At 41.6% G+C, this 27,495-nt stretch overlaps 1 protein-coding gene across 1 annotated transcript; it reads left to right on the top strand.

Moving 5' to 3' along the window:
• The first annotated feature begins 2,602 nt into the window (after positions 1–2,602).
• LOC311033288 (SH3 and cysteine-rich domain-containing protein 2-like) lies at positions 2,603–26,782 on the top strand. The gene is made up of 11 exons (XM_084040601.1): positions 2,603–3,024; positions 14,116–14,470; positions 15,459–15,553; positions 20,634–20,718; positions 20,890–21,002; positions 21,120–21,183; positions 22,064–22,119; positions 22,315–22,403; positions 23,228–23,279; positions 24,479–24,616; positions 24,870–26,782. The coding sequence occupies exons 1-11, from the start codon at positions 2,941–2,943 to the stop codon at positions 24,966–24,968; spliced, it is 1,230 nt and encodes a 409-aa protein (XP_083896727.1). The 5' UTR covers positions 2,603–2,940; the 3' UTR covers positions 24,969–26,782.
• The last annotated feature ends 713 nt before the right edge of the window (positions 26,783–27,495 follow it).

The raw sequence follows: 27,495 nt of genomic DNA on the forward strand, positions 1-27,495 counted from the left end.
AAACCACCAAGCAGAGCTGAACCAAAGCCTCGCAAAGCAAAAACTAAAAAAGCTCTGGCCGCCCGGTGCTGAGAAAACAGCTGACGTCAGCCGTCTCCACGGTACCGCATGCTGTGATATGGCTCCTTTTCCACTGGAAATAGATGAGAAACCAAGTTGGCGTCGATGACGAGTGATAATTAGCGAACAAAGGGGAGAGTGCAAAGTGAGGGATTTAAAGAGTGAGAGAGGAAAAGAAGAGAGGACGGAGAATATAGTCATATCAGGTCATCATGTGTTGCAGAGACAGGACCCTCATCCCTCTTGCTTGCTCCTTACAGCTCAACTCTACACACAAATGCAAAATACTGTACTGTAGATGGTGAGCAGAGGATTGTGCGACATAAACTTTGGGTGACAGATGCGAGAAGACTCCTGGACAGCTGATCTTGTGTGTGCGTGTGCTTGAATGTGTGTAAAAAGAGACAGAGAGAGTGGATGAAGGGTAACTAGAGCGAAAAAAAAGTTCCCCCGAGCAATTAATAAAAGATGATGCTGCAAAGTGGATACCAGCTAGAGCTCCGATGTGACATGAGAGAAAAGGATATTACTGTTTTTCTTCTTTTATCATATGTTTTGCAGTGAAAGAGTGATGCTTTTTTTTTTATGTTTTAGTATATATATATATATATATATATATATATATATATACATATATACACTCAGTGAGTTCACGTCCTCCTCAGTTCAGTTTCACAGCTGAGTTTTAAAGCCGATACCAGCTCCGCCTCTGACGCGCACAATTACACCGAGAAGCCCTCCAGAAGTCCTTATCGGCTTTTTCATGCATTTGCGCTACCATAATATGGTCTTTTCATTTGCATAATTACCTGCCGCATCACAACACAGTAGTGTTTCAGTGATAGCAGGGGCTTGTCAACCTGCTCAAGGCCAGCCATGATTGTTTCAGACAACTGCCACTGAAAGGAAAAGTGGGACATGGCATATAGACACGCTCTACTTCTGAAAGAATATCTCACTCAACCAAAAAAAGAAAGAAATGTGTGCTCAAAATGTACTTTATTACAATATGTAATAGATAGACAGATAGATGGATGGATGATTTGAGACAATGATCGGAATATTAATGACATCCAGTGCCAAAGGGCAACATTTTAATGGGCATTCATTTTTACAGCCAGGGTTAGAATAATCATCATGGCACAGTTGTCCTCTTAAATTCGCAATTTCCTTTGCTTGTGCGAGAGGCATTACAAATTAGTAGTCAGCTGCATTTCTTTGTTCTAAGTTGTTCCTATATTTAGCTCCGAGTGGTGGAATACACTGGCTGTTAACGCAACAACTAAAAGTGAGCTTGTTTGATGAGAGCAGTTCTCTGGATTAAAGTGTTTGGATTAAAAAAAGAAACGTGCTCTTGTGAGTGAAACCATGCAGTTTTCCATGCAGGGAAGGCTGACACATCATTATATATACATGCAGGCAGAGAGGAGCTGTCCTTGGTGCTGAATCAGCCACCGATGCCTTGGCTACTGGTGTTCTCTAGATTGTTGTGTGTCTGCTCTCTCAGCAAATGTGTTACACACAGGCAACATGCAGTCCTGAAAATTAAAGCCATTGCTTAGCTTGCATTCTGTCTAGTGGCCATCAGGGGGCGACTTTTCTGGTTGCAAAAAGAAGTGGAAGTCTGTGAAAAATGACCATGCTTCTGACTTGATTTGTAATCTTAGTAAACCTCGCGAACATGAGCTTATGTTCTAAAGCATAAGTTTCAAATCTTCTTCAAAACGTCATGATGTTAATTTTGTAAATTATGGTCCCATTTAGAGTCAATTTGACGATAAAACAGGGTATAATTTAGGGCGTGTCTACATTATGATTGACAGTTGCTACCATGCTACGAACTCAATTAGCTCCGCTTGTGTTGTTCAGCTCCACCCTTTGCTCCAAATATGGTAATTTCCATTCACTTTGTCCACTTCTTACAGTCTTTGATTAAACACCAACATTGTTAGCTTGTAATGTTTTACTAGTGTATTTTCATCTATGTTTAGATCCATTTCAGCACCAGATTGGAAGCTAAAAAGAGCAGTAGGAGTTATTGTGGGAATTTGTTTTCCTGATCTATTTATACTAGATATGGGCCTAAATAGTATTTTCTTGTGCTAGTTATTTGTCTTGGAAGAAGAATGAAGCAGAACTGTTACCTCAGGTTTGTGTAGGTATTAACCAGTAGCATCTAAGAGGAGAGGCAGCAGGAACCATGAGTTCTTTGTGGTGTGTATAGAATGCATCAGTGGATTTTTGATTTCAAGTTAGTTTGATTTCGAGTCATGTGACTGAGAATTGTACTGTTATATATTGTAAAGTGTAATGAACGTCGAAAGCCTTATGATAAAAGTAAAATGCTGTAGAATTAACTGGTCGATCTTGTACCACCCATTTCGCCCGGCGTCATCACCTCCGAGCCAATCAGAACGCGCTCCACCGGCCCCCCTCTGGTGAAGCTGGAGAGGTCCAGACCAATCAGAATGAGCCAAGCACTTCGTCACGGCAAAATCAAAGTTGTTGTAGGAGAGCGCGTGTGTGCGCGAGCTGCGGAGGAAAACTGGCCGGTGCGCGAGAGAGGCTCGAGACGGAGAAGTGGTCAAACCCGCCGGCAGCAGATACTGGATATTTCCTTCCGCCAAATAAACCACTACCGGCGTTTTCTGCTCCGATTTAGAGTCTTAAACCGGAAAAAAAGAAGCACCCTTTCGACGGAATACCGTGTTTGTACCGATGAAAGATGACTTGACCGTTAAAACTACATCTACCTCTTCGGACCGGAGCGACGTCCAAACGTCTGCTTGCATAGTGTCACCCGTCCCCCTGTCGCCGTGGACTTATCGGGTTTGTTTACGGGGTTTTTTTTGCCGTTGAAGGAGCATTTTCTCAACCGAGATGACGGAAATCTGCGAAAAGGAGAACGAACCACAAAACCGGGACTTTCACCGACCACAGGCTACCGTGCAAACCGAATCTAAGGTAACAACACACCTGTGATGCCGCGGCACTTCTCTCCTCCTCGTTTAAAACACAGACATTCGGTTACCGACGTCCAAACAAGGCTGTCATTGTCTCGTTTTTACGGAGCTGTTCTTACTGTCTCGCGAGGCTAATTCCGTAGTGGTTTCAGGTATTGCGTAACAACTCTAAAGCCGCTTTAATATCCGCTAACTAGCCTGAAGTTAGCAGAGGTCAGAGATTACGTGACCGCGCGCGCGTTCGTGTGGTTGCTTTCTGTGGCATGTGTAGTGGATGCACAATTAATATTAGGGAAACAGGGAAGATGCTCATGGATAGTGTTGACCTCCACACTAGTGTGTTCATAGTACATGTTGGTTGGAGTTGTCTTTACCTTTGGGGAGGGCTTGCATCCTGTTGGGACCATGACAAGGACCAGGATGGCACACGTGGTAGAGGCATGGGCAGATGAACTATGTGTTGTTTTCTATGCCTTTTCTGATAGAATATAATCTGCCCCCAGATTAGATGCAGGGTAATTTCAGGAGACACATTATTTTGGAATTGCAAGGAATTCTTGCAATCTTTGTCTCAGATCACAAGACGTGTATCTCTGCTGTCTCTAATTGTCAAAGATGGGGAAGAAAGATCTTAGGCTTTATTCACAACTATTTTAAATTATTTGGCAAATTACCCCATTTTTTATTTTCCTCCACTTTCTATTTGTATTATTGACATCTATTCTTAGTGTTGTTCTTTCTGTTTCTGCTTTTGTTTGCAACTTGCGGTTTCAGGTGTAGATATCTCCAAACACATTTTCAACAGGATTTACACAAACCAGTTTTTCCTCTTCTTTTTTCCATGGGGGCCCCTGGAGCTCTTGATCCCCACAGCAGTCTCCTTCTTTGTTGGTAATCCAGAGGACATTAATAACCTCCATCTTTCTTGACAAAACGAGGAGCTCAACTTCAAATTGAGACAGTAAATTCTCACTTAGTGACTTGACTTCAATCTCCTGCATCACCTTTTCTTTTTTTTTTACATTGTCAAATGAGCTTCAAGAATGGCCTTAATTGCTGTAGCAACCACAGCAACAAATCACCTTAAGCCTGTCTTTTGTTGGTCGACACCACAGGGACCTTGAACAAGCCTGTCAGGACGGGGCTTTTGTTGTTTCTATTTGACTACAGACAAACACAATGGATGGTGGGCGTTGAGGTGCTTCGTGAATTTATGAGCCAATCAGCGAGCAGATGTTTGCTGTGTCGAGCTGGGGGCTCGGTCATAATTCACACAAATGGTCGCGTGGACAAAACCAAACTGGGAGGAAGCAATCCTCCGAGCTGTGTCAGCCGTGTAGCTCTGTGTTTGCCAAGCCCCTGCTGGCAGCAGCTACCGCTTCACATCCTGCAGAAGAAGAATGAGGAGGGGGAAAAAAGATTAAATGTGTGTTACAACTGCAGGGTGTCTTTTTCAAGTAGTTTGCTCGAGGTTATCTCCAGAACTTCACTTGTTCCTTTCCGTCCCTCTCTAGCTATACGTTGCCTTATTAATTTCATAACAAATCTTCAACTCTTTGTAATCCCTGTCTCTCTTTCTCAGTTCCTGTTACCGCCTCTCTGCATTCTTTCACATCTCTTCATCATCTCTTTCTCCTTCATCTCCATATCTCCATCCCCTCTCTGTCTCCCCGCCATCCCAGAGTGTTTATTACAGCGGTAAGTGGGCCTACCAGCTTTCTAAAGTGCTCTCTAATAGATGCTGCTACAGAGAATGAATAGTCATTTCACCTCCTACACCTTCGGGCAGAGTGAAGGCTCTGAAACTGTTGTTGTTATTATTCCTTGCTAATCACTTGAAGTGCATGCAAGTGTCTTGCATTTTGTGGTACGGTAGGTTAGGTAAAATAAAGTAAATGACTAGTTTGTAAATGCTTAGCAGCAGCTGAGGTGCAGTGAAATACAGCAATGAGCCAAACACACCGTCCCTTCCATTAGTGGTTAGACAGCGTCTCTGGGCACAGAGGAGCAGCTGAGGGCCGGAGGCACACTGAGGCTAGTGGCCCCTACCGCCCGGGGGCCGGTTAGTAGTGAGAGAGGAGTCAGCAGGCAGTCGATGGCAGTATATCGCAGGCAATACTGCAACAACAAGAGGTCTTGCAGCCATAACTGGCCACCCAAAATAAAATGCTGTTGGCTGCAGCAGAATGTGAGATTAGCTGTAGACACTCACTCATTCACTCACTCACTCGTAGTCGCACAGATGCACACACACACACACACACACACACACACACACACACACACACACACACACACACACACACACACACACACACACACACACAACTGATGATCACATGATCCTCCTGGCTGAGATAAAAATGCAATAAAGCCTTGAAGAATTAAAGTAAATGGGTGCTACATTTAACAACAGCATCTGTATCTGTTTACAAAATCTCTCACAACTTGTGCAGTTTAATTCAAGTCTCATTTATGTTTTGCGTTTATCACCTTCCTTCCTTCCTTCCTTCCTTCCTTCCTTCCTTCCTTCCTTCCTTCCTTCCTTTGGCATAAAGACTGGAAATAGGGGGAACAGTTAGCCTGGCTCCATCCAAAGGTTACATTTCTAAAGCTCACCAATTATCACGTATCTCATTTGTTTAGTCCACACATCAATTTGCCATTTCTTGGGGGTTATGTGTTTCTTGGCTGGGAGTTGTTGCTAGGTAACCAGCAGGGCGTCGGGCAAGAAATAGTAGGGCATATAACCCATTAATAGCAAATTGTTATTAAGGGTGTATGTGGCTGAAACAAACAACATATAATGTGTTAGTTATTGAACTGCAGAGGTCATAGGAAGCAGATTGTGTTATCTTTGGACGGTGCCAGACTAGTTGTCCGTCTTTATGCAAAGTTAAGCTAACTGGCTAATGGCTGTAGCTTCATATTTACTATGACTATTCCTTTAAACTCCACGTTGTTCATTAGTGGAGGAAATGAGTCATGCTCAAAAGCAGCTGCTACATGAAGTTTAATATTCACAGACACTGGGTGTAAATGCTGATAATGCAAGGTGGGGCTGTGCTCCGACCCGCAGGGCCTTTACACAGCCCATCGCGTTCTTCTCAGCCAACACAAAGAGGTTTTTATGGGGTGAAATGATGGCAACTATTTCCCTCTGACTTCGCCCTTCACACTCACTTTCTCAGAGCTCTCTTCCTTCCTCACTAACTTCCTTATCAGCCCCTTTTATCTCCTCCCTTCATCTAATTAATTTCTTCTCCTTTTCGAGTATGTTTCCTTGCTCTTTTCTATTGACTCTCTGTGGCCAATTTAAATGAAACTCAACACTGTCTTTTTTTCTGCCTGCGCTCCACCTCTCCTCATCTTACTCTCTTTATGTCTCCCATTCCTCCTTCCTTTTCCTGCGTTGTCTTTTTCTTTTTTCTTTTTCATAGCTCTGAGTGTCTGGCTGTTGATTGTTGAGGGGATAAAGGTGATTTAAGAATAGGATAGCCAGCCAGTGGTCCATTCAGGAATGAGAAAAATGATGTAAAAGTGTGAGGAGGAAGGCAAAAAAGAGGAAGAAACGACAAAAGAGTGCCAAATTAAGACTAGAGAAGAAGAGGTTCCTCTCTACTTCTATCTAGATTCCATTTTATTTTATCCCAAATTCTGTGTTTTCCGTTTAAATGTGTTATAAATTCCATGTTTTACAATTTTTAAGAGCATTAAAGCAAACTACAGTACACATTCTTTGTTGATTCATTCTTCTCAATGAATTCCCCAAATTACCTTTAATAAACGTACAATCATATTCCAATTTGTTATTTCTACAGTTCATGAAACAAATCATCAACGCGTAGCAATAAATTGGAAAATTATACAGTTTTATTTAATTAGTTTTGGACAAGTTTCTGACAGTGGTGACATTTAGTTGCCTCTCAGTCATCTCCTGAATTCTTGTTTCAGAAGGTAACTAAAAGTTGCTTCATGAGCTCATCTGATGTGTATCAGTGTGCGTCTGTGCCATTTATGTGTAGATGACATTTCTGAGCAAGGTGTATTTGGGCTCCTTGTGTTTGTTTCTTCCATATTGCTGTTAGCGGGAAGGTGCATCCATCACTTCTGACTGTTCTTGATATGTTGTGTTTCTCCTGCCAGAGTGATTGACGCCGACGTTTGAAACCAGATGAAGGGTTACAGAGAGACAGACGCACAATGAGGGAGACCGAACCAAGTTTTCGTACTCTACAGTGCCAACGTTGTGCTCATGTATCCAATGTTGACTCAGCATTGTTTGGATTAATGATGAAGTCATTGTATTACTGTCCTTGATTGAGTTCTAAAATGCTGCTGATTCAGCAGAGTCGGGGTGAGAGCGGAGCCAGTTGGGGAATAAATATGAGCTTTATCCACTCCTTTGTTCAGTACTGACCTTAGGTTGCTGCTTTCGATGACAGCGGACTTCGTGAGGTTGTTTCGTCTCCTAAATGGCAAAGCTGTTTAATAAATAATGAAATAATGTTTTATTCTGATCTTCAGCTCTGAATGGCCGACTCACCTTCAAACCCCATCTGGCTGCAGAATTATTGAATACTCAATGCGCCAAATAAGCATTCATCATGAGCTTATGTTGTCAACAACTATACTGTAACTATTCAACAATGTAGTGCAAGTAACTTACTGGCATTAAATAAAATGCAATTATTATTATTTTTAAATTAGACATGACATCTTCTCCACTGTGGCCTCTCACCTGAATTATTAATCCCTGAATTTCTCCTTTTCCAGTTGTCCCTCTTAAGATAAAATAAAGAATTATGAATATATCTAAAACGTTATGTTTTGAATATGATCTTGTCCTGATTTAGATGTACATTAATTCATAACAACATGATATTAGTCACTTTTTCAATAACGCACATGCAAACACAAGGTCGCTACCCAATAAACACTATAAAATACATGATGGGGTTTTAACATTTGATGATTTTAATCATTAAACATTTGTCATTATCATGATTGTTTCATTATTTTACCTTTTTGTAAAGGTTTTCAAAGGGTAATGAAATTATTAACAACATCCCAGCGAGTGTTGTTCTTTCACCACCATTGTGTGAAAATCAAAGCGCCTCTGGGTCAGTCGCCCTAATGCTCACTGCAAAAGCTCCTTGTGCAGTTAAGCCTTTTAAACGGCTTGGAAATGCAAGATTTTTTTTGCTGCACACTCAGGCAGGCAGAGCTGGTGATGTATTTCCAAGAATGCAGCACAAAGAAACAGCCTTTCAAACAACAACCAAATATGTTGTGGTATTTGGGAGCCACTCACAGCTGTGAATGTGACAATCAGAGGGGATAGGAGAATAATGATCCTTTTTACACCTTTTTTATCTAAGATATTTTAGTGTAATTTATCACAGAGACACCTCTGGTTCCCTAAAATGAAGGCTTATTTTAGCTTGTCCTCCCGTCCCCTCTGAGTTTGTAATTGCCTCAATCTATAATCTCATGATATCAATTTGCTAGCTAATGCAGTGGAAATCAAAGGAGCCATATATCTTTTCAGATAAACCTCCCGAGTGGGAGTTAATGTCATTATGTGATTGTGAACTTTGCCAAAATATAGTAAAAGCATCACCTCTCATATAATAATAATAATAAAAATAAAAGTATTATTTGTATAGCAGCTTTAAAAACAGTTTAACTACAGTTTACAAAGTGCCGGTTGCATGTTGTCAGGTCCCCCCAAATTCCCTTAAATACATAGACATTGATAGAGGAAATGTCTGTGCTGAAAAACTGTTGTTAAGCGATCAATTATGCACTGTCCTAGGAAGTTTTCGATTTGGACCAAACTCTACGTTGCAGCTTGTGTAGTGAGGCATTTTAACCTTCCATTAGCACGAAAGGTCATTTCAGTAGGTGCACTTTTACCTAACAGTGTGCAGCTGGAACAATGCCTAATGAAGACTCCGTTAACTTAAAGCTCGGGTCACTAAAATAATGCCAAACTTAATCAGGTTCCTCTGGGTTCAGTAATACGTTTTAATAACGTGCAGCTATAGAGGTGGCCTGAGAATAACGCTGCAGCGATGGAGTCGAAGCAGAGCGCTGCACGCACGAAGGACATACGGCTTTTATTAAAACACTTCAAGTACTGATATTAATAAAATAGGAAAAAGGAACAGCAGGGTATTGCGATACCTTTCTAGTATTGGTACACCGTGCAACACTGAGGTGTTATACTGCCATTGACTGCCTGCTGGCTCCTCCCTCACGACTGTTAACCGGCCACCGGCTGCTAGGAGCTGCTAGTGATAATAACACGGCGTGGCGAATAGCCGACCCCCAGCCGTTTCTCTGTTCCCAGAGACACAGAGAGGGAAAAAAGTTTTCACACTTTCATTGTTTTGGACGGTGTGTTTGACTAACGGAACTACCGGCACACTGAGTACATTGCCGACAGACAGTTTGGTGAGTGTCATTTTTTGCTTTCGGCAAGATTTAAATGCCCTATATGAATTATATACTTAATTCTTGTTTCTGGTTTGAATGAACTGTGTTTTAGAACGCCTTACAGGCCATTTGTGTCTAGACGGGTGGCGGGTGGCCAGGCGTGGGTTGTTCATTCAAACGCACAATACAGCTGTGGTCGTTGCAGACACACCTGGTGGAGATGTGCACTTTACGGAGTGCACCTTCCTCGTTACAGCTGTTTTTGTTGTTTCATTACAAGCCGTGATAGCGACGCTGGTTTTCACCTTGTGAGTCTGTGTGTGAGTCATCATGGCAAAAACGTGGTCCTGGAGACGTCTTCTATAGTAGGAGTCAGTTTTGAGTATTTGCCAGCTGTTTATCTTTCTGTTGCCAAATGTTACAGGTGTCTAATTGTGGCGTCTGCAGTCCAACTAAATATTCTTGACACTTGGAGTATTTTACTAAATGAATGTGGGCACTGGTACATGAAAAAAAAAATATTTTAAAAATAATAAAGCTCAAAGACAGAAGAAGCCGTGGGCAAGCAATCTGTGTTTGTTCAGCGTATGCCTGAACACCATGTAACACCTACTATGGCATAGCTAGTTGTGGTGGTGAAACTTATGAAACCTTGTGCTAATTATTTTTCACCTTTTGGAATAACTATTGTTACACCTCTGTGTTGTACAAAATAAATAGAACCGTGTAGAAAAGCATGGGAGCAGGAAATGTATTATAGTGGCAGCAGAGCAACTTTTGCCTTTTCACAGGCATCTGGTGTGAACACCCACCCTCCCACTTCTTAATCATTAATTTATCCAGGCATCCCTCACAACAGCCTATTTATAGAAACCTTCACCAATCATCCCTGTGCTCTGTACTCATTTTCAAACGGCCAAAGAACAAGGCTGAGACGTCTGCTCCGTCTCCACTGTACCATTTGTCTGTCAGAGGGCTGAGAGAGGAAGGCCTTGGTGCATTGGGCTTTCAGATACAAGGGGGGTGGGGGGGTGGGTATCCGGTGCCGGTGTGGTATTTTCACTCTTATCTTCTCTCCATAGTCTCTCTTTCCCCACGTCTGTCTGTTACCTATTTTTGCCTCACTTTCTTCTGCCCTCAAATGTTTTTCTTTTATTCTTTGCCTCCTCTTCTTCCTCAAACACCTGCTCTAGTACACCACACCACTTCCACTGTGATGAACTAATTGCCGTCAGTAGTTCAGAGTGTGATGGGTCTCCAGTTCTGTGATCCATAAATAGACTTTTCAAAACCTTACAGAGAGACACGAGTACCATGGAGAAATATCGAGATTTGCATTCATTAGAGCTCTTCTTTTGATTTGCGTTCTGTTTTTCAGAGAAAGGATGTTAAGGCATATAAGAAACACCAGAAGTGATACTAGCACACATTATAACACATAGCTTCACATTACAATAATGATTTAATTGTGTTAGTGCTTTACATGTGCACTGATAGTTAAGTATCAATACGTTCTCATCCCAGCTCATCACATACTGACACGTGGTCGCACCGCTTGGCGTCACTTCTTAATGCACTGGGTAGCCGAGCACGTCACACTACTACGCTCCACTACAGTTGGAGTAAACGCATGGTTCACGTTGTGTATTCAAACAAAAACACTGGCTGAGGTTCAGCCAAAAAAAAACCCAGTTAGGTTTAGGAACAACATCATGGTTGGATTTAAAATAAGTATATCAACCAAGTAAAATACAAACAACGTAACACACGTTATTCAAAATTGCTCGGCAACACTTTGGGACAAGTAGACTGGTCTCCTGGTTGAAAGTCCTGTGTTTGTTGGACCCATCCGACTCCCCGTCCACCAACCTGTACTGTTATTATACTATGTCATCACACTCCCGGGGAATTATCGGTGTCTAATATTGACCCTGGTGGGTTTACATAGCAGTAACGCTGAGGTGCGTGACCCTGGGAATGAGAACAGGCTGAAATTAGATGTGAATAACTTGATTCATTTTGTGCTTCTCTCAACAACCTTGCCTACATGTGTTAAAGCCCACAAGTGTAAATGTGTTTTTATGATCAGATCCTTCTAAGGGGCATTATACTGTATTGTTATGATGCAGTAAATGCAAACTGCAAAAAAGCCAGTTTGAGGACAGAAGTGGAGAAGAACTGACCTTTGGTACTGAATGTGAAACCACTACTGTAGATGGCCCAAAGAATGTGCCTCGTAAATGGCGTTCCAGTTGTTGGAAGGGTTGAGGTTATAGCTGTGTGTAGGCCAAGTTTAGGGGTGCATCAGATCATAAAACTCACGCTTTTGCCTCATGGATAGGATCAGCAGGAAAAAAGGGAGGAAATAAAGCCTATAGAGATCCCTTGATTGTGTATTTTTGCCACCGATTCCGATTGCCGACAGTCGATGAGCCATTTCAGCAGATGCCGATTGTTTTTGCTGTTGATTTGTTTTCTTGTAGCAGCTGGTATACAAGGCTCCAAACATTTTTTCATGGATCACTTATGGTCCATTACAGCAGTAGTTTGACCTCAGCTTGTGCACAAGGGCAAAGTCATTTTAAACAGGAAAAAGAATATCATTCTATGCTCTAGCTTGTTATATACCTTAATTTAAAGTAAGAGGCTAGCCAAAACCCATCCCCAGGCCAAAAGTATACAGATGAATAAGGATGTCCACATATCTCTGGCCATTCAGTGTCCTTCAGCTCGGCGTAAAGCCAAACTGTAAAAGTGCCTAGAGCAGCAAATTGCCTCTGTCGTTTTGCTTTCTTTTGTTATTTCTTTGATGGCGCTTAAGCTTAACCTTTATATGATAGGATAATTGAGATAGTGTAGATACAGAAATCACTGAATAATAGATCCACCGATTAACTGTATAAAACCACCTCACACTTAAATTTGATTAAGTCTAGACTTATTAAATACAATTTTTTTAGTGCAGGTCTGTGTACAATATAGATTTTAATGGAAGATAAACTGAATAGCACTGGTATATATCAGTACGATGAATTTTCATGATGAGTCAACCCTCTAAAACTACTTAAATACATCTGGCATTAAACAAGGTTTTATGCTTTTATCTTCAGATTAGTTCTCTTTGTGTCTTTAATCTTCGTAAAAGCTCAGGGAGGTATTAAGCTATTGATTATCAGTCGTGTGTTGCCTGGTTTGTCTAAAGAAATAGTTTGTTTCCCCCTGGAACTGGAGCGAAGACTGGCTTTCACAACGGAAGAACATTAACAAAGTCAGACAAGTTAAAAAATCTAATAGAGAGGAACATCCATTACTGAATGGGCCACCAGTCGAGCCAAGAAAAGGCCATTAAGGAAAGCATGGACTCAGCTCCCTGTAGAAAACATTTACGAGAGGCACTTGCTAATGGGTCAACAGAGAGGACTCTTTCATCACTCAAACTAATTGGCAACTGTGAATCTCTAGCTTAAGGAAGAAAAAGGGGAACCTGCTCAATGCTATTGATCAGATTTTCTGCTTAGGGCTGAGATGGGCTATACAATGGCTTTCAAATGTACAATGGGCTATGAGAATGCTTCCTCCTTTTTATAGAAGAGGAGAAATGTTAATGCCACACAAAATCCTGAATTAAATAACACTCTGTATTTGTTTGAAGCTTGAGGCAGAACTCTGCTTATCAATCTAGTCGCTAACACAGACCGATAATGAGCCGGGTGTAAATTGAGGAGGTGCTCTTGAGTCTCTGGGACCTATTACATCCATGCCCATGTCCTCCAGGCAATTCCCTTGATGTATGGGTCTACAGCGGTTATAACTGCCATATATTGGATCCCATCGCTCCTACGTTCCCGTAATTGTTTGTCATTATCAGTTCCACTTTATTGTAGCCAAAAGCGCTGGATGGCAAGCAAGCGGGAAATGGAGGCCAGCGGAGTCAAACATAAACAGTGTTGGCCGTGCATCACTGGCTGCCTCGAATGTGACGGTGCAGGCCGCTCAATAAAACAAATCAAACGTGAATTTTAAGAGGTATTGACTCACGTGGATTCACAAGGGTTGGCAAATTTGCGATCAAAGTAAAGAGGGGGAAAAGCCGAAGATTGAATGTCGGTAGCAAGCCTGGCAGGACAAGGACAGTCGGAGGGTAGAGCTAACAGACTGTTAGCAGACCGATTTCTCAAATACTGCACGACCCTTCGGGCTGGACGCTATTTTTCATTTCAAAGGCAACTTCTGGTGTTCCTACTTTCAAATTCAAGCTCATCACTTTAGGACCTTAAAGCCCCTGGCCATGTTTTTTTAATTTTTGTTTAATTTTTGTTATTAACTCCACCTGAGTCAAGCTCACTCCAGATCAGTGAGAGCTTGGACAGAAATACATATGTCTTGCTTGTGAAATAATAAAAACATTGGTAGAAAATATGTTTATGCACAATCCAGCCTTTCATAGCAAGACGCTGAATGATAAGGGCCTTTAATATTTAATGTTTAGTGAGGTTTGCTCTTACATCCCTAGCTGGATGTGTTTTTCTTTTTTGCGTTATTATGTCCTGATTTCTCTTAAACAGAAACACAATTCTCCTGGAACTAGTTGTTATTTGACTTATTCTTCAAGGTCAATTTTTTTGTGTGCTTGTTTTTCCATGTCTTTCAGTTACAGCGGTTGAAGCGCTCCCTGTCCTTCAAGTCAGTCATGCGCAGCAAGAGCATGGACAACTTTTTCCACCGCAGTAACGGCGAAGCCCGGTCCCCCTCGGCTCTCATCACGTCACCTCCACCCCTGCCATCTCCTCCCGCCATCTCGGAGTCCCCCCTGGCATATGAGCGCTCTCCGTCACATTCCCCGTCTAGCAGTCCCAACCCCTCCTTGTCATCACGCTCGCCCTCTGTCAGCCCCTCACTGTCCGTGGCCTCCAAAACCCAGGCCCAGCCGGTCAAGACCCACTGTTTCCAGGAGCATGTCTTCCGTAGGCCTGCCAGCTGCCAACAATGCAAACACATGATCCAAGGTAGGTCAGTTGTCCTGGTTACTTCAAGGACATTTTTCTTGTCTTTCATCGCAATTAAATGAATATGATGCAGAAATGCAGAGATGAGCTGTTCAGTGGATACTGCTGAATGCTAGGTAATACGTTTTAGGAAAGCATAATTCATTTTTAACCAGAGTTTGTTCCAACTACTGGTGGAAAGTTGGCTTAAAAGGGAGCTGCAGATATTTTGGATGTATCTGCGTATAAGTTTTGTCCACTGGGAATTCTGCCCAGTTCTTTTGTTTGTGCTTTTCAAAGGATTAAAGAGTGTTACTTGGTAATATAACAGCAGGAGATTGTCCCAACGGAAATCAGCATGGAAGACGGCGTTTGTGGTCCAATCTTGTTTATATGCCTCCCCTGGGAGTTGTATCTAATCTTCTTACAATTTGTATACTGGCGTTTCTCAGCTCAACATTTCATGTAAACCTGAGTCGGTTGGTCAGGTCACTGTTAAACTGGGATGACCAGTCATCACTTTAGAGTTTATTAACTGTTTTATTATCACAAAATGATCACATCAACTAGCAGCTTATAAAACGTTTGCAAGAACCACGTGTAGGATCTGGTATAGCCTACACATTGGCTGGGATCAGGCCTCTGGCAGCGGATCAGGATCAATACAGGATTGATGATTGTTTACAGGGGACACTCGTGAGTCAGTAAATTATTGTATAGTACATGTATGTGCATGTGAGCGTGCACGGCTAGCTGGCTAGCTCATGCCTGCTGCTCTACACCGCTTTCATATGTTTCAGCTGAAATACCAGCCAATGGAGCCCACAATTCCGTCAGCACATTTGCTAGTTTATACCACCAGCGCAGGCGAGCTGTGGAGAGGCAATACAAAAGCTCCCAATCTTGTTTCCTTCAGTTTTATCAATTTTAACACAGCTGGAAAAAGAAACATTGCCCGCTGTCTTCAGTCTACTAAGATGTGTTGCAGTGAATTGTCTGGTGTCTACAGGAAACTCCAAGCAGGGGCTGCGTTGTAAAGCCTGTAAGCTGGCGGCTCACCTCTGGTGCTCGTCGGAGCTCTCTCAGCAGCCCTGCAATGGCAAGGTAAGAACACCGCAGACTGACTTCATCATTAAATCTCACTACTACTCACTATGCACTTTTATGAAGCTAGTTACACTTAACTACCCACTTAAAATATATAGTGTCACACAAGTGTCTAGAAATGTCTGGCATGTGTCTTGCAGTGGCACCCAGAGATATGTGGTCATCTAGATTCTCTTCTGAAATCTTCCAGTAGCTGGATGTGGAGTAACATATTACTATTATTTCATCATTTATTTTTGTACCTGTCTTTTTATATTTTTTCCCCATGATTGTGAAGTTCTTAGTTGCCTTATTTTTAAGTCTTATTTTTGTAGTTTCACTGTATTTTCTCGTTCTCCTGACGCCTGTCCCTGACTTGTAAAGGGAACAATGCCACCCATGAATGCACAACTTTAATTTAATAACATTTTCAATAAGTGGTCATGGTGGCTTTGTATTAATTAATGGTATTAAATCCAGTGTAACCTTGTTGCGTTGCTCATTCGCTGCACTTCTCTCCCAGTAGCCAGGCTTACCGTGGACAAAATACATTCTAACATAGTTAATTACATTTCATATTTTGTGTATTTGTTCCACAAAATGTCCTGGAAATGCACGAGTTCTCTGTGGGCCAGAGACTAACCCAGAATACATTGTGTCAGCAGAATGAAACGGCATCTGGATGCTGTAATTGTCTGTTGGCATAGCCCTTAGTCCTGGTAATATGCTTAGCCTCAAAGCCCCCATGTTGTTAAAAGAGGATAAAGCACTTTTCAGACCAGCAGAGACAAAAATGTCGAGGTTATAAATGGAATGTGGATTGACCAGGGCTTTGCAAGGTAGACGTGGGTGAGATACGGGTAAAAAGGAGCAGTGGGATCTTATTATCTCTCAACTATAAATGCCATAAGAGGGGGGGGATGACACTAATAAAGTTTCAATGGCTAGGTCCCAACATTTTTTCACTCAGCCTTTTTGTCCTTCCTCCTGCATGTGCTGCTCTTCTCACATAACCCCCTCCTCTCCCCCTCTTTCTTGTCTGGGTGCTACATTTCCTTCCTCCCCTCTCAACTCTGTTGGAAAATCAATATCTCCCTGTACCAGCTGGTCTGGCTAATTCAGTGTGAAATTCAGTGTGTTTGAGGACGCACACAATCCCTCTAGGATGTGACACGGCAGGCTCTCACCAAGCCTTTGGCGGTGTCCTTTTCGATCACTGCACACTCATCAAAGCAAGCATTAGGCATTTTACTGAGACTGGAGTTTGAGGACCCATCTTATACACCTACATTACAGAACATACGGTTCTGGGTTCACTGACTTTCAGCCAAAGTGTGTCTTCCAAAGCTTTTGTGTGCAGAATGGTTGCTTGTGAAACTTTCCATATATTATATTTATAGTGCTGTATAGCTCAGGTGTATTAATTATGTATTTATGGGATAGTCTTCATCATATATATTTAATATAAAATGGGACAGTAGGAAAGGCAGGAATGAATTGCAACAATGGCCTGTTGCTGAAGGCACAGAAGGTAACTAAGTACTGTACTTAAGTACACTTTTCAGGTATTTATATTATTATATTATTATACAACTGCGAATCCATAGCTAATTCATAATTACTTTGTAAAATGAAAGAAATGTTTGCACTGCAAAAAGTCGAGGAAAAACATGTAATATAGTTCAAATGAGCTTCACTTTTATCAGCTCTATCGTTATTATGCATCTTGCAGGTGAACCCATTTGTAATTATTAGCCAATAAAATATAATATATTATTAAAACCCTATGAAAGAGACCATGCAGGACTTAAAACTTGAGTTTTATGTAAATTAAGGTAAATTACATATGAAAAAGTAATATTGATGACTGCAGTTCCTCTGGCTCACTCTCAACCCATTTGCTGAGTGCATCCATATATGACCAATTGCTTTAAAATACCCCCAGAATCACGCAGCTGAAAATGACTTTGGAATCCAGACAACAATTTACAAAACGATGTTAATTAAACTTAAAGATGTATTACCCTCTGATTAAAGGGAAAGGCCTGCTGAACACTGAAAAAATGAATTGCTTCTGCAGGAAAGCGTTGCACTCATCCATCCTCACCTGAATGTGTGAGTCTCCTACAGAGTGCTGTCGCTTTCTGTGGATCTCAACCGACCAGATAGTGAGATTTCAGCTTTTCTGTTCTTTAAACCTTCCAGTCATGTTCCGTACACCATTTGTAATTGTAGTTTTAGTGTTGTACTATTAGATGTGAGGGGGATGTTTCGAGCTTTCTAATGCTGACAACATAATTCATATACCTCCACTTCTGAGCACACTGGCAGAGGAGATAAGGCCAATTGCCACTCATTAATTAGCATAAGTTAACAGTAAGTGACACATTTGCTAAGTTTATTTACAGAGTGGTGTATTTTTGTGTGTGTGTAGTTTCCTCTGAAGCACTTTGTGACAAACTGATTAAAAAATAAAACAATATTTAGCATGTCTCTGTGCCATTATACAAGAGCTCCTATGATGGGTTAATTGACAGAACATTCAGCAGCTGTTTTGATCTTTTAATATTATGGGATAACAATTGCCTACTTTCTGTAGTGCAATGTATACCATCAACAAAAATCTTTACTGGTACTAAATACTTTGATATAGTCCTAAACTGTATAGTGGTTATTTGAATGAAACACTCAATTAAAATGATTGTAAATTATAATTGCAAACTGAATATCTTTGGGTTTAGGACAAAACAAAACCGTTTAATGACACAATCCTTACTTTTTTAAGGCATTTTTTACTCTTAAGATGGTTTATAGATTAAACAGTTCATCAATAAGAAAACAATTGGCAGATTTATCACCCATTGTTTGTTGCACACATTTATGTGAGCAGATATTATAAAAACTTCTGAATTGTCTTGTCTATATTATAATTGCACCATTAGTGAGAAATAGATACACCTTTTATGAAATCACACTGTTCGGTAACGTTTCAGCGGAGAGAGTTTCTTGCAGTTATTTCAGTTTAGAGGTGAAGTGTGTGTTCTGTGAGAAAGGAGATAAAGAAGAGATTCTGGGCAAATTCTTGTCTGTCAGTCCAAAAACAGCCGTCGCACTGCCTCTGAACCTTAAAGCAATGTTTCACTTTTGGGTGACTTCTTTATTTTCCAGACGGTCTGCACTCACAAGATCTGTCAAATCGTCATGGCAGTGGTTTTCAGACGTGTTCAGACACAAGCATACAAAATGTTCAAAACCCCACAGGCTTCCTTAAATGTTTAGCAGTCATCATTGAGAGTCAATGGGTAAATGGACAGACTTTTCTATTCAAACTAATAACAGAATTGAGCATCTTCATGAACCTGTAAATGCTGTTTTATTTTGATACAACCTCCTTGAAGTACAATAGCTCATTAAAGCCATTTCTGATGACATGTTATTATCAGCGTGTATCACTTACTGTAAAATAGAGACGGGGATGAGATGAAGCCGAAGTACTATCTTTATAAGCCGTTTCTATTTGGAGCACAGAGAAAACGATTCATCACGGCGTCTGTCAAAAACAGGACTTTGTAATTTCATCTCTCTGACTGATGAGTCATGTGTTGTAGCTAAACACATTTCCCCTGCTAAATAAAGAAACACAATCAAAGTTGTGCAGTATCGGGTCGACAATTTGAGAAAGACCTTTTTGGCGCCTCAATACACAGACGAGATGGATGAGTTAGCTCGAAGGCAGACGGGAATAAAAGTTCAGGCGTACTCCATTAGGCATACAGCCGTGTCAGAGGACATCTCTTCAGAAGCTCCCTGATAAAACTAATGGGGAGTGTAATATTGCCACCATCAGTGGGCAATAATGCAGTCATAGATCATATTAGCTGATCTACCCTACATGTGTCATGATGGGAAAGTATGTCAAAGGTATTCATTTTTGCCTCCTACATTTCTGCTCATTACTGATTTATGTTTGCTGTCAAACTGCTATGAAAGGGAACAATATTGACTCACACCTGCTTGGATATGATGACTTATCTTCTTCCTCCCACAGTCTATAAACTGGTGCGATTGGAGACAAAAACACAGCTTGGCATTGGCGTAAAACGGAACAAAACCTTTTTGATATCTACTTTCATGTGCAACTTTTCTTCATTGGTGATTTACTGTCAATGCAAGGTGTGATATTCATTTAGGTGCATTAACAACTGAAGGGCTAGTATGAGTACTTATCAATCGTCTTACAAAGACTAGATTGGTAGGGTTACCAGCACGGGAGCAAAGCATTGTACTTCCATGGACGGAGCAAGCAGCAAAACTCACTCTAGCAACCCAAAAGAGAGGTCCACACATAAAATCAATATACTTCTAAGTGTAACTTATAGTTTGAATATTTTCCGACGGGCCTGAACTGAAAGCTAAACTTTTGTTAATTGTTTTTGTCAAAGGAGACCTGTGACTTTGATGACATCATGGATAAATTTAACTTTCAATTCGGTTTTCCTCTCGATGAGACCTGTATTACAGCAAGATGAAAATCTTCTGAATAAAGCGTACACTTATGCGTAAATATGTTTTTAAAACTGACTGAGGAGTACCTCATACCCACTTCAAATAATATGAACCATCCCTTTAGCGTCACAGTGTCTAAGATGGCGAATGGGCATTAGTGTTTGCTCAAGAGATGTTCTGGTTTCACACCCCGTCCCATGCAAATAGGCAGCATCAACATTTGTCTTCATTCCTTCAGTTTCCTCCTAACTTTAAAACGCAGTTTAAATATCTAACTTTTACGTTTAAATGTTGGCTTTGAGAATATTCAGGTATGTACACACATGTTTTTCACTGCACAGGTAAGGGTATGACAAATTGGAATCTGAAATGTCTGTATTGAAAAATATCTGCATCATCATCTGTATTTCAGTTGATACTTTTTTTTTTCAACTTGCATACCTTGAGCCCATCTATCCCAGATAAAACCACACAGGTGTTGTCTTACAGCGAATGATTACATCTGCCCTTTTGTCTTTTTTTCCACCTCAAGTAACGTCCCCTTCCCTCTGTCCCTCTTTCCTGTCTCCCCGACTCTCTGCCGGCTTGTCAGACAGGAGCTTTCAAGAGAAACTTCAGCTCTCCTCTGTTAAACACTGACACATTGGGTGTGGTCAGAGAGGCTCCTGCTGCCCAGGGTGAGTGATGGAAACGCTGGCTGTCTGATTTCTGGCAGCAGCAAACGACTAAAATCTCAGGATGACTAATCACCATGTCTGTGGCCTTCGATCCATGATGCCCGACGGGCCACAGCGTATCGGTGTAGTGTCAGCCATAAAACCGCCGTGTTGCTCTGTGTCCATGTGTAGAGGCTGATAATGGCGTTGTTGACCCTGTGTATGAGGCACTGCGCTATGGGACGTCTTTGGCTCAGATGAGTCGCTCCAGCTTCAGCAGTATCTCAGAGTCGCCCTGTCACGAAGTATAAAAACACGCATAAAATTCATATAAATTCACGTTGACATTAATCATACCAAGAATATTGCTGACATTGCTGGCTGCAACTCTTCTTCTTTTCTTTTCTTTTTTTTTATCATAGGCGGAAAAACTGCAAGACAAACTAGAAAACCAGCCAATAGCTGAAGAGGAGCACATCCCAGGGAGTAAGTCGAATCATTTTCCTTTTTAATTACCAACTGATGTTAGTTGGGCAGCTTTTAACGTACTGAAAACCTTAAAGGAATAGAATTGGACTTTTAACAAATAGGCTCTTTCCGAGAGGTAAATGAGAAGATTGACACCGCTCTCGAGTTAAGTATTAATGCATGTATTTGTATTTTTCATACAAAACGATTAAACAAGCAAGATATAACATTAAATGAAGATTTTGTTACCTTTGCACGCAGCCAGGCTAGCTGTTGTTGATGTGCTATGCTATGCCAACCATTGAAATATGATGGTGGTAGTCATCTTCTCATAAATTCCCAAAATGTCAGACTATTCCTTTAAAATGTCATAATTTCTGACCTAAGACTCTCTGAAATCCTGTGACGTAGATTTTGCAGGAAAATGTCCTGTAAATGAATGGTTCATCATCAGTAGACTGTTCTAAATATGCTGACTTATCTATTTTTACAGTATCTGTAAATCTACAAAATCTTTTTGGAAGGATACATTTTTTTATATCGGTGTATGAAGTACAAACATTGAGATTCTTTCCACGGTGTGAAGCGTTTGCGGCATGTCAGAATGAGATACGGTGGGCTATAGAGGCCAGTTCTTTAACCTCTCTGTCTTTAAATCCCAGGAGAAGGGCTCATCTCTGTTTGTACTGCCACCACTTCGCAGCAAATGACCTTGACTTCTGCCTTCCTTCTGTTTGCTGCAAAGTGACAAGACCCCTCTGTGTATCTCTCCCTTTTCTCCCCCTTTCTCTCGCACCCGCTTCCTCTCCCTCTTTCTCTGTTTTTACACGCAACCCTTCTTTCTTTCACGCACGTCGTCTCTCCGTCTCCTTTTCCTTTTCCCTCTCTGTTTCTCCAGTGCTCACCCCTCCTGAAAGTGAGAAGGCTGATTCAGAAGACAGGGTCAGCCTGAAGGTGTGTAATCAGCACTCCTCTCTTCTTTCAGCCTGTTTTTCTCTGTGAAAATACACTCCGTCAACCCCCTTCAAATCTCTTCATCCTTTTCACTCACTTCTACGTGAGAACGCGCACAGATAACAGTCTTATTTCTCCCTCTTTTCTCCCACTCCTGCTCTCTCCCCCGCTCTGTCTCTTCATCCTTTTCCTCAGACTCCTAAAAAAGTAGAGGTCCACTCCATCCACACATATGTGGCTCTCTACAAGTTTCTGCCTCAGGAGAAGAACGACTTGGAGCTACAGTCAGTTCATTTTCTTTGCATACTGTACTAATTGTGTACATGAGAGGAACGGGATGAAAGAGGAGGCAGTGTGTACCTGGCCAGAATTTACTGACATTCACACGCCATCTGCCTCCTCAGCGGGAGGATCTAGGGGGGGTTGCAGGGTTGGGAGGGAGGGGGGGGGGGGGGGGAGAGTGTGTTGGGAAGGACAAACAGCTGCGTTGAGTGTGTAACATGAAAAAAAAAGAGTCTTTGTATGTTAGTAGGTGCAGGAAACTGCTGAGTGTGGTAAGACACCCACCACTAATCTGGAGGATGCGTCTGTGCAAGAAGACTGCACACGTGGCGTTTGGTCACATGGAAAGAGCGGTCCAGTTTCCTCTGAGAAATAACTATATAACATGAAATATAAGTGAGAAAACGGGTAGCACGCTGCAGTGATGTCACTAAAAACGTAAATAAATAGCCATGAGAATCAATACTTTTCTGCTTAAGGAATATTTTCGCTATATATTTTGCTTTTGTGCCAAGAGTTAGTTGAGACGATTGACACCAGTCTCATTTCTGTACCTTAGGAAGCTAGAGGCAGCAGCCAGTTAGCTTAGCATCAAAGACTGAAAGCATGGGGCAATAATTAGCATGAAAACTCCCCACAAGCGTTTTTCTACGGATGAAACAAACAAAAAGACAGAGCCAGTCTTACTGTTTCCCCTCCTCCCAGTCGTTACGCTAATCTGATGTTTGCTGGCTGTAGCTTCCTATTTAGCATGCAAACATGACTTTAAGAAATCAATACAAGTCTTGTCATCGAGCTCTTTTGTTGGTCTGTGTTTCTCCTCAAGGCCTGGTGACAGAGTTCAAGTCACAGATGACGCCAACGAGGACTGGTGGAAGGTGGGCTGTGAAAAGAAATCTCTTTTTTCAAAAGCACTCAAGTGAATAAAATATTATCACTCACTACAAGTGATGCTACAGCAGCACACGCTTATAGACTTCAGTGAGTCGTACAGTCAGTTGAAGTTCTCCCATTCAAAGCTGAGCTGCTCAGAGACGGTAAGACTAAAGAGCTGCTCGATGTGCTTGAAGGCCAGCGAGCGTGGGCGTTAGCAGGGCTAGTTATCAGGAAGGAGAAAAGAGGAAGAAGACGGATTGTAGACGATGTTTAATGAGGCAGCTGAAGATCATAACCTTCACCTGCTGAAGGACAGACTGGTCTGTCATCAGGGGAGAGTACCAAGTTTATTGTTGTTGTTATTTTTATTATTATATAAAGTGTACTGGTGTAAATGCGTTGAAGCAGAAGAGCTATTTAAAGAGTTACCTAGAAGTTTTCTTTGCTGCAGCCTGAAAAGAGTTCAAATCCAATCTGATTACATGACAAAACACAACTCAAACTATAATGGGTGTGATTTAAATGTATATATTAATAGTATTTAAATCAAAATACATGTAAATAGGTTTAACATGGCACATTCTACAGTACAATTATTTATATTTTTTTTTTTCATTCACCAAAAAAACCTGACACTAACACCTCCTGCCATTTTAGTGTAAACATGCCCTTGCTAAATGTGGAGGAACAAACATCTGGGCACAAGCAAGTTAGCTAACCTCCAGGGGTTTTGTGCACCCGCATGCCAGAATCTCTGTAGAGAATAGAAGGGGAGATTAGAGCTCCACAAAAGCAGATGCTTTTTTTTACTTTGCTTATTAGAGAACAAAGACAATTATTTTATGTCGGCTAATTGTGACGGTTTATTTGAATTCCAATGTGTTACAGTGATGAGAAGGTGCTGCATATTTAGGCAACCGGCCAATTAAACATGAATGCCAACACAAAGAATCTACCGGCGTATGCTCAGCCAAGGCCTGCAGTGGAGGCTGCCTGTGTCGGGTTTGTGTCGAGACATAAGCAGACAGACGATTTAAATGCGGCAGTTCCTGTTTGTCAACAAGGTGGAAAATTGCAGGGTATTACAAGAGTAGTCGGGCATCATACGCATCACATGCGTCATCGTTTTTCACCCCACTCTCCCAAACACAACAGAAAATATCTATTTATGACTGTGTACGTTTGTGTGTGTGTTTACCAGGGGAAGAGCAGAGACAAGGTGGGATTGTTCCCGGCCAACTTTGTGCAGCGGGTCCGCCCCGGTGAGCGTGTGTGGAAGGTCACAGATGGTTTCCATGGCAACCGAGACAAAGGCCAGATGACTGTGAAAGAGTCCCAGGTGAACGTACAGTTTTTCCCTCGCTCTCTCGCTCTCACACACACACACACACACACACACACACACGCACACACACTGGATACATTTTTAAATGTATGTAAATTCATGCAGAAATCTGCTGAGATTACAGGACGGCATGTTATGGCTTCCAGTGCAGCTCAAACTCTCTGGTAAGACTGAATGTCACTTGCGCCTCCTCCCTCTCTCTACGCCCCTCTCTTGCCTCCCTCCCTCTCCCGCTCTCGCTCGGCAGATCTGTGTGGGGAAGAGCGAGGAGATTGACGGTTTCCTCCGGCTGAGCAGCGGCAGGAAGAGAGGCCTGGTCCCTGTGAACTATCTGCTCGAAATATGATGGCGGCGCACTTCTCCTTGACCCTCATTTTGATAAAGAAGGTCACTATGACGGAGGAATACTCAGGAGTGTTTACCCGACACCTCACTGACCGCCAACCAACCACCCCCACCCCCCGCCCCCCCCACCTCTCCAAAAAAGTGGCAGTGAATCTGCAGCTTGAGTGGACGACGACCCACAACTTTGCTTTTTACCGGAGAAGCTTTTAAGACTTGAAGGAGGAGGGGCTGGGCTCCTTCAGAGTTCTTTAGGGCTACGTTTCTTGTAGCACAACTTGACTTTGTGTGGTTTTGTACACGCCCACAACCGAAATGTAGCATCGCGTCGAAGAGGAGAGTGTGCAGGAAGTCTGGCTACCTCACTAGCCATTTCCATTTGTCCACCCGTCTGCGAAAACATGGGAAAGGACTACCTTGCTGGGGGTGTCGAGGCTTTTCCAAGCCTTATGAGCAAACTGTCTTCATTTCACCGTCTGTGTAGAGAAAACAAGATGTAGGAGATTGTGAAAGACTGTTTATTGTAGTGGCTTGTTTCATATCCTTGAAGAGATTTGGTTTAGTTGATTCAACTGAGGGTATACTGCAGATCATGACGAGCCGGTTTTGTGTGTGTGTGTGCAGACTGCAAAGTCTGCTGTTTTAATATGATGTGTCACTCCTGCTCCAACTAGAAAATGATTCAGGTATCACATTGTGTGTATATAAAAATCTTTTCTGCTACACCATTTTCCAATTCATGTTATAACACACACGCATACTGGGATTTTGTGTATTGCAGGCTGCTCTCCAGTGATTAGATTACTGTACATCTGTGCTCTTCACAGCTCCAATGTGACAAATGCTTTGCGTGCACCTCGGGGAGCTTTTTTTTTTTTTTTTTTTTTTTTTCCCTCAGTCCGCCCTTCAACGACACTCTTTCTACACACACAGATTTTTGTAGCGCACTCTGTCCCATGTTACTCTGAAATCAACCGTTAGAATCTGCTTCCTGTCATTATACTGTCAGCGTTGTTTATCTGTATCCTGAAGATTTGCCGTCCCATCGACAAAATATGTGGAGGGTGTGACGCTTCAGTCTCTCAGAAGGTCGTTTTCCAATCTCAAAAATGTGCTGAATTTGTGATGGATGGCTCATGTTTCTCCCAGCACACGTGATTACTTTAAAGTAACTCTGAGGGAATGTCATTGTTTCTGTTATTTAAGGCGACACTAAATCACCCCACACCTTTTGATTAATTGCTCACAGTATAAACCATGAGGCAGTGACAAACTGCCTTTATTGCGGCAATAACTGTAAATAAAGACAAGACAGTATTTGTAAATAGCCTTATATTGTGTACATATGTGTATATAAATATATATATATATATGCTCTGAATAGCGTTGTGACCAAGAAGTTTGCAGCTATCCAGGAGCCAACTAAGGGCATTAATCTCACAGTTATAAATGACAGGAGATCATTATTTATCGTCCCACTTAACAATGTATGCATCTTTGCTCAATTACCATCCAGCCCTGTCAGCACAAATCTTTTCAAATACTATGCACAACCGTTCTAGTCACTTACTTTATTTTGTACTCCGCTTATTCCCAGCGTAGCCACACGGGTGTCTGTATGTACTTGTGCAAAGTGTCCACCTTGGATCGGTCTGCACCGTAACCACTAATCCTAAACATCACGGTCACCGGCTAGAACCAAGATTGGCTCAGGATCAGTATTACCCAGGTGAATTCACCTTAATGCACACTATCAGGCTAGTTCTTTGCATGGCTAGCTCCCCTTTGTTCCTCACATCTCTCAATAAAGTCAAACGAACTGTCATTGTGTGCTCTTTTCTTTGATACATGTGTACTCAAGTCAAGTTGTGTTTTTACCTCCTAAATGCCAGAATTAAGGTAAAGCCAACGGTGGACGACGTATTCAGATAATTTACTGTACTTAAGTAGCAGTACCACTCTATAAAATACTAGGTCCCTTGAGTGAAGATACAGAAGACGGAGCATTGGCATCAAAATTAACTTGAAAGTATCAAAAGTAATTATATAAAATTGGCAGGGTTATATTAATATATCATAGTTAATGCATCAACATTACTTTAGATACTGTTGGGTACTTTAATCTATGACGACGATAATTTTTATTAACTGTTTTGTATTTCAAATCTTAAAGCTGAGAAATAAATGTGAGATAAAAAAAAGGTATCTCCCTGTGAAATGTGGATTACAAGAATAAAGTAGTATAAAATGTAAATACTTAAGTATTAGACTTTCTAAATGCATGCATCAAACTTTTTTTACTACAGTCAAGACTGATGTGATACCATGCTCACCGTCTTAGTTTAGCATGCTAACTAATGCTAAACACAAAGCTGTCGCTGATATGAATGTATTTTAATGAGCTAACTTTTGACCTGATGGTGGCGCTAGATGAAAAAGTCAAGCGATTTCAGTCCAAAGTGATGACTGTCATCCACAGAACTGATGGCATGACTACAATTCTATGAAGAACAAAACATTAAATAGTATTT

Source organism: Eutrigla gurnardus (genome assembly GCF_963514095.1).
Source record: "Eutrigla gurnardus genome assembly, chromosome: 22".
Classification (NCBI taxonomy): Eukaryota; Metazoa; Chordata; class Actinopteri; order Perciformes; family Triglidae; genus Eutrigla; species Eutrigla gurnardus.

Excerpts from the sequence above, each read along its gene's own strand:
- LOC311033288 (XM_084040601.1), top strand. The coding sequence starts at position 2,941 with ATGACGGAAATCTGCGAAAAGGAGAACGAACCACAAAACCGGGACTTT. Across the intron at positions 21,003-21,119 it reads CAGAGTCGCCCTGTCACGAA|GCGGAAAAACTGCAAGACAA; the intron begins GTATAAAAACAC and ends TTTTTATCATAG. Across the intron at positions 22,404-23,227 it reads AAGAACGACTTGGAGCTACA|GCCTGGTGACAGAGTTCAAG; the intron begins GTCAGTTCATTT and ends TTTCTCCTCAAG.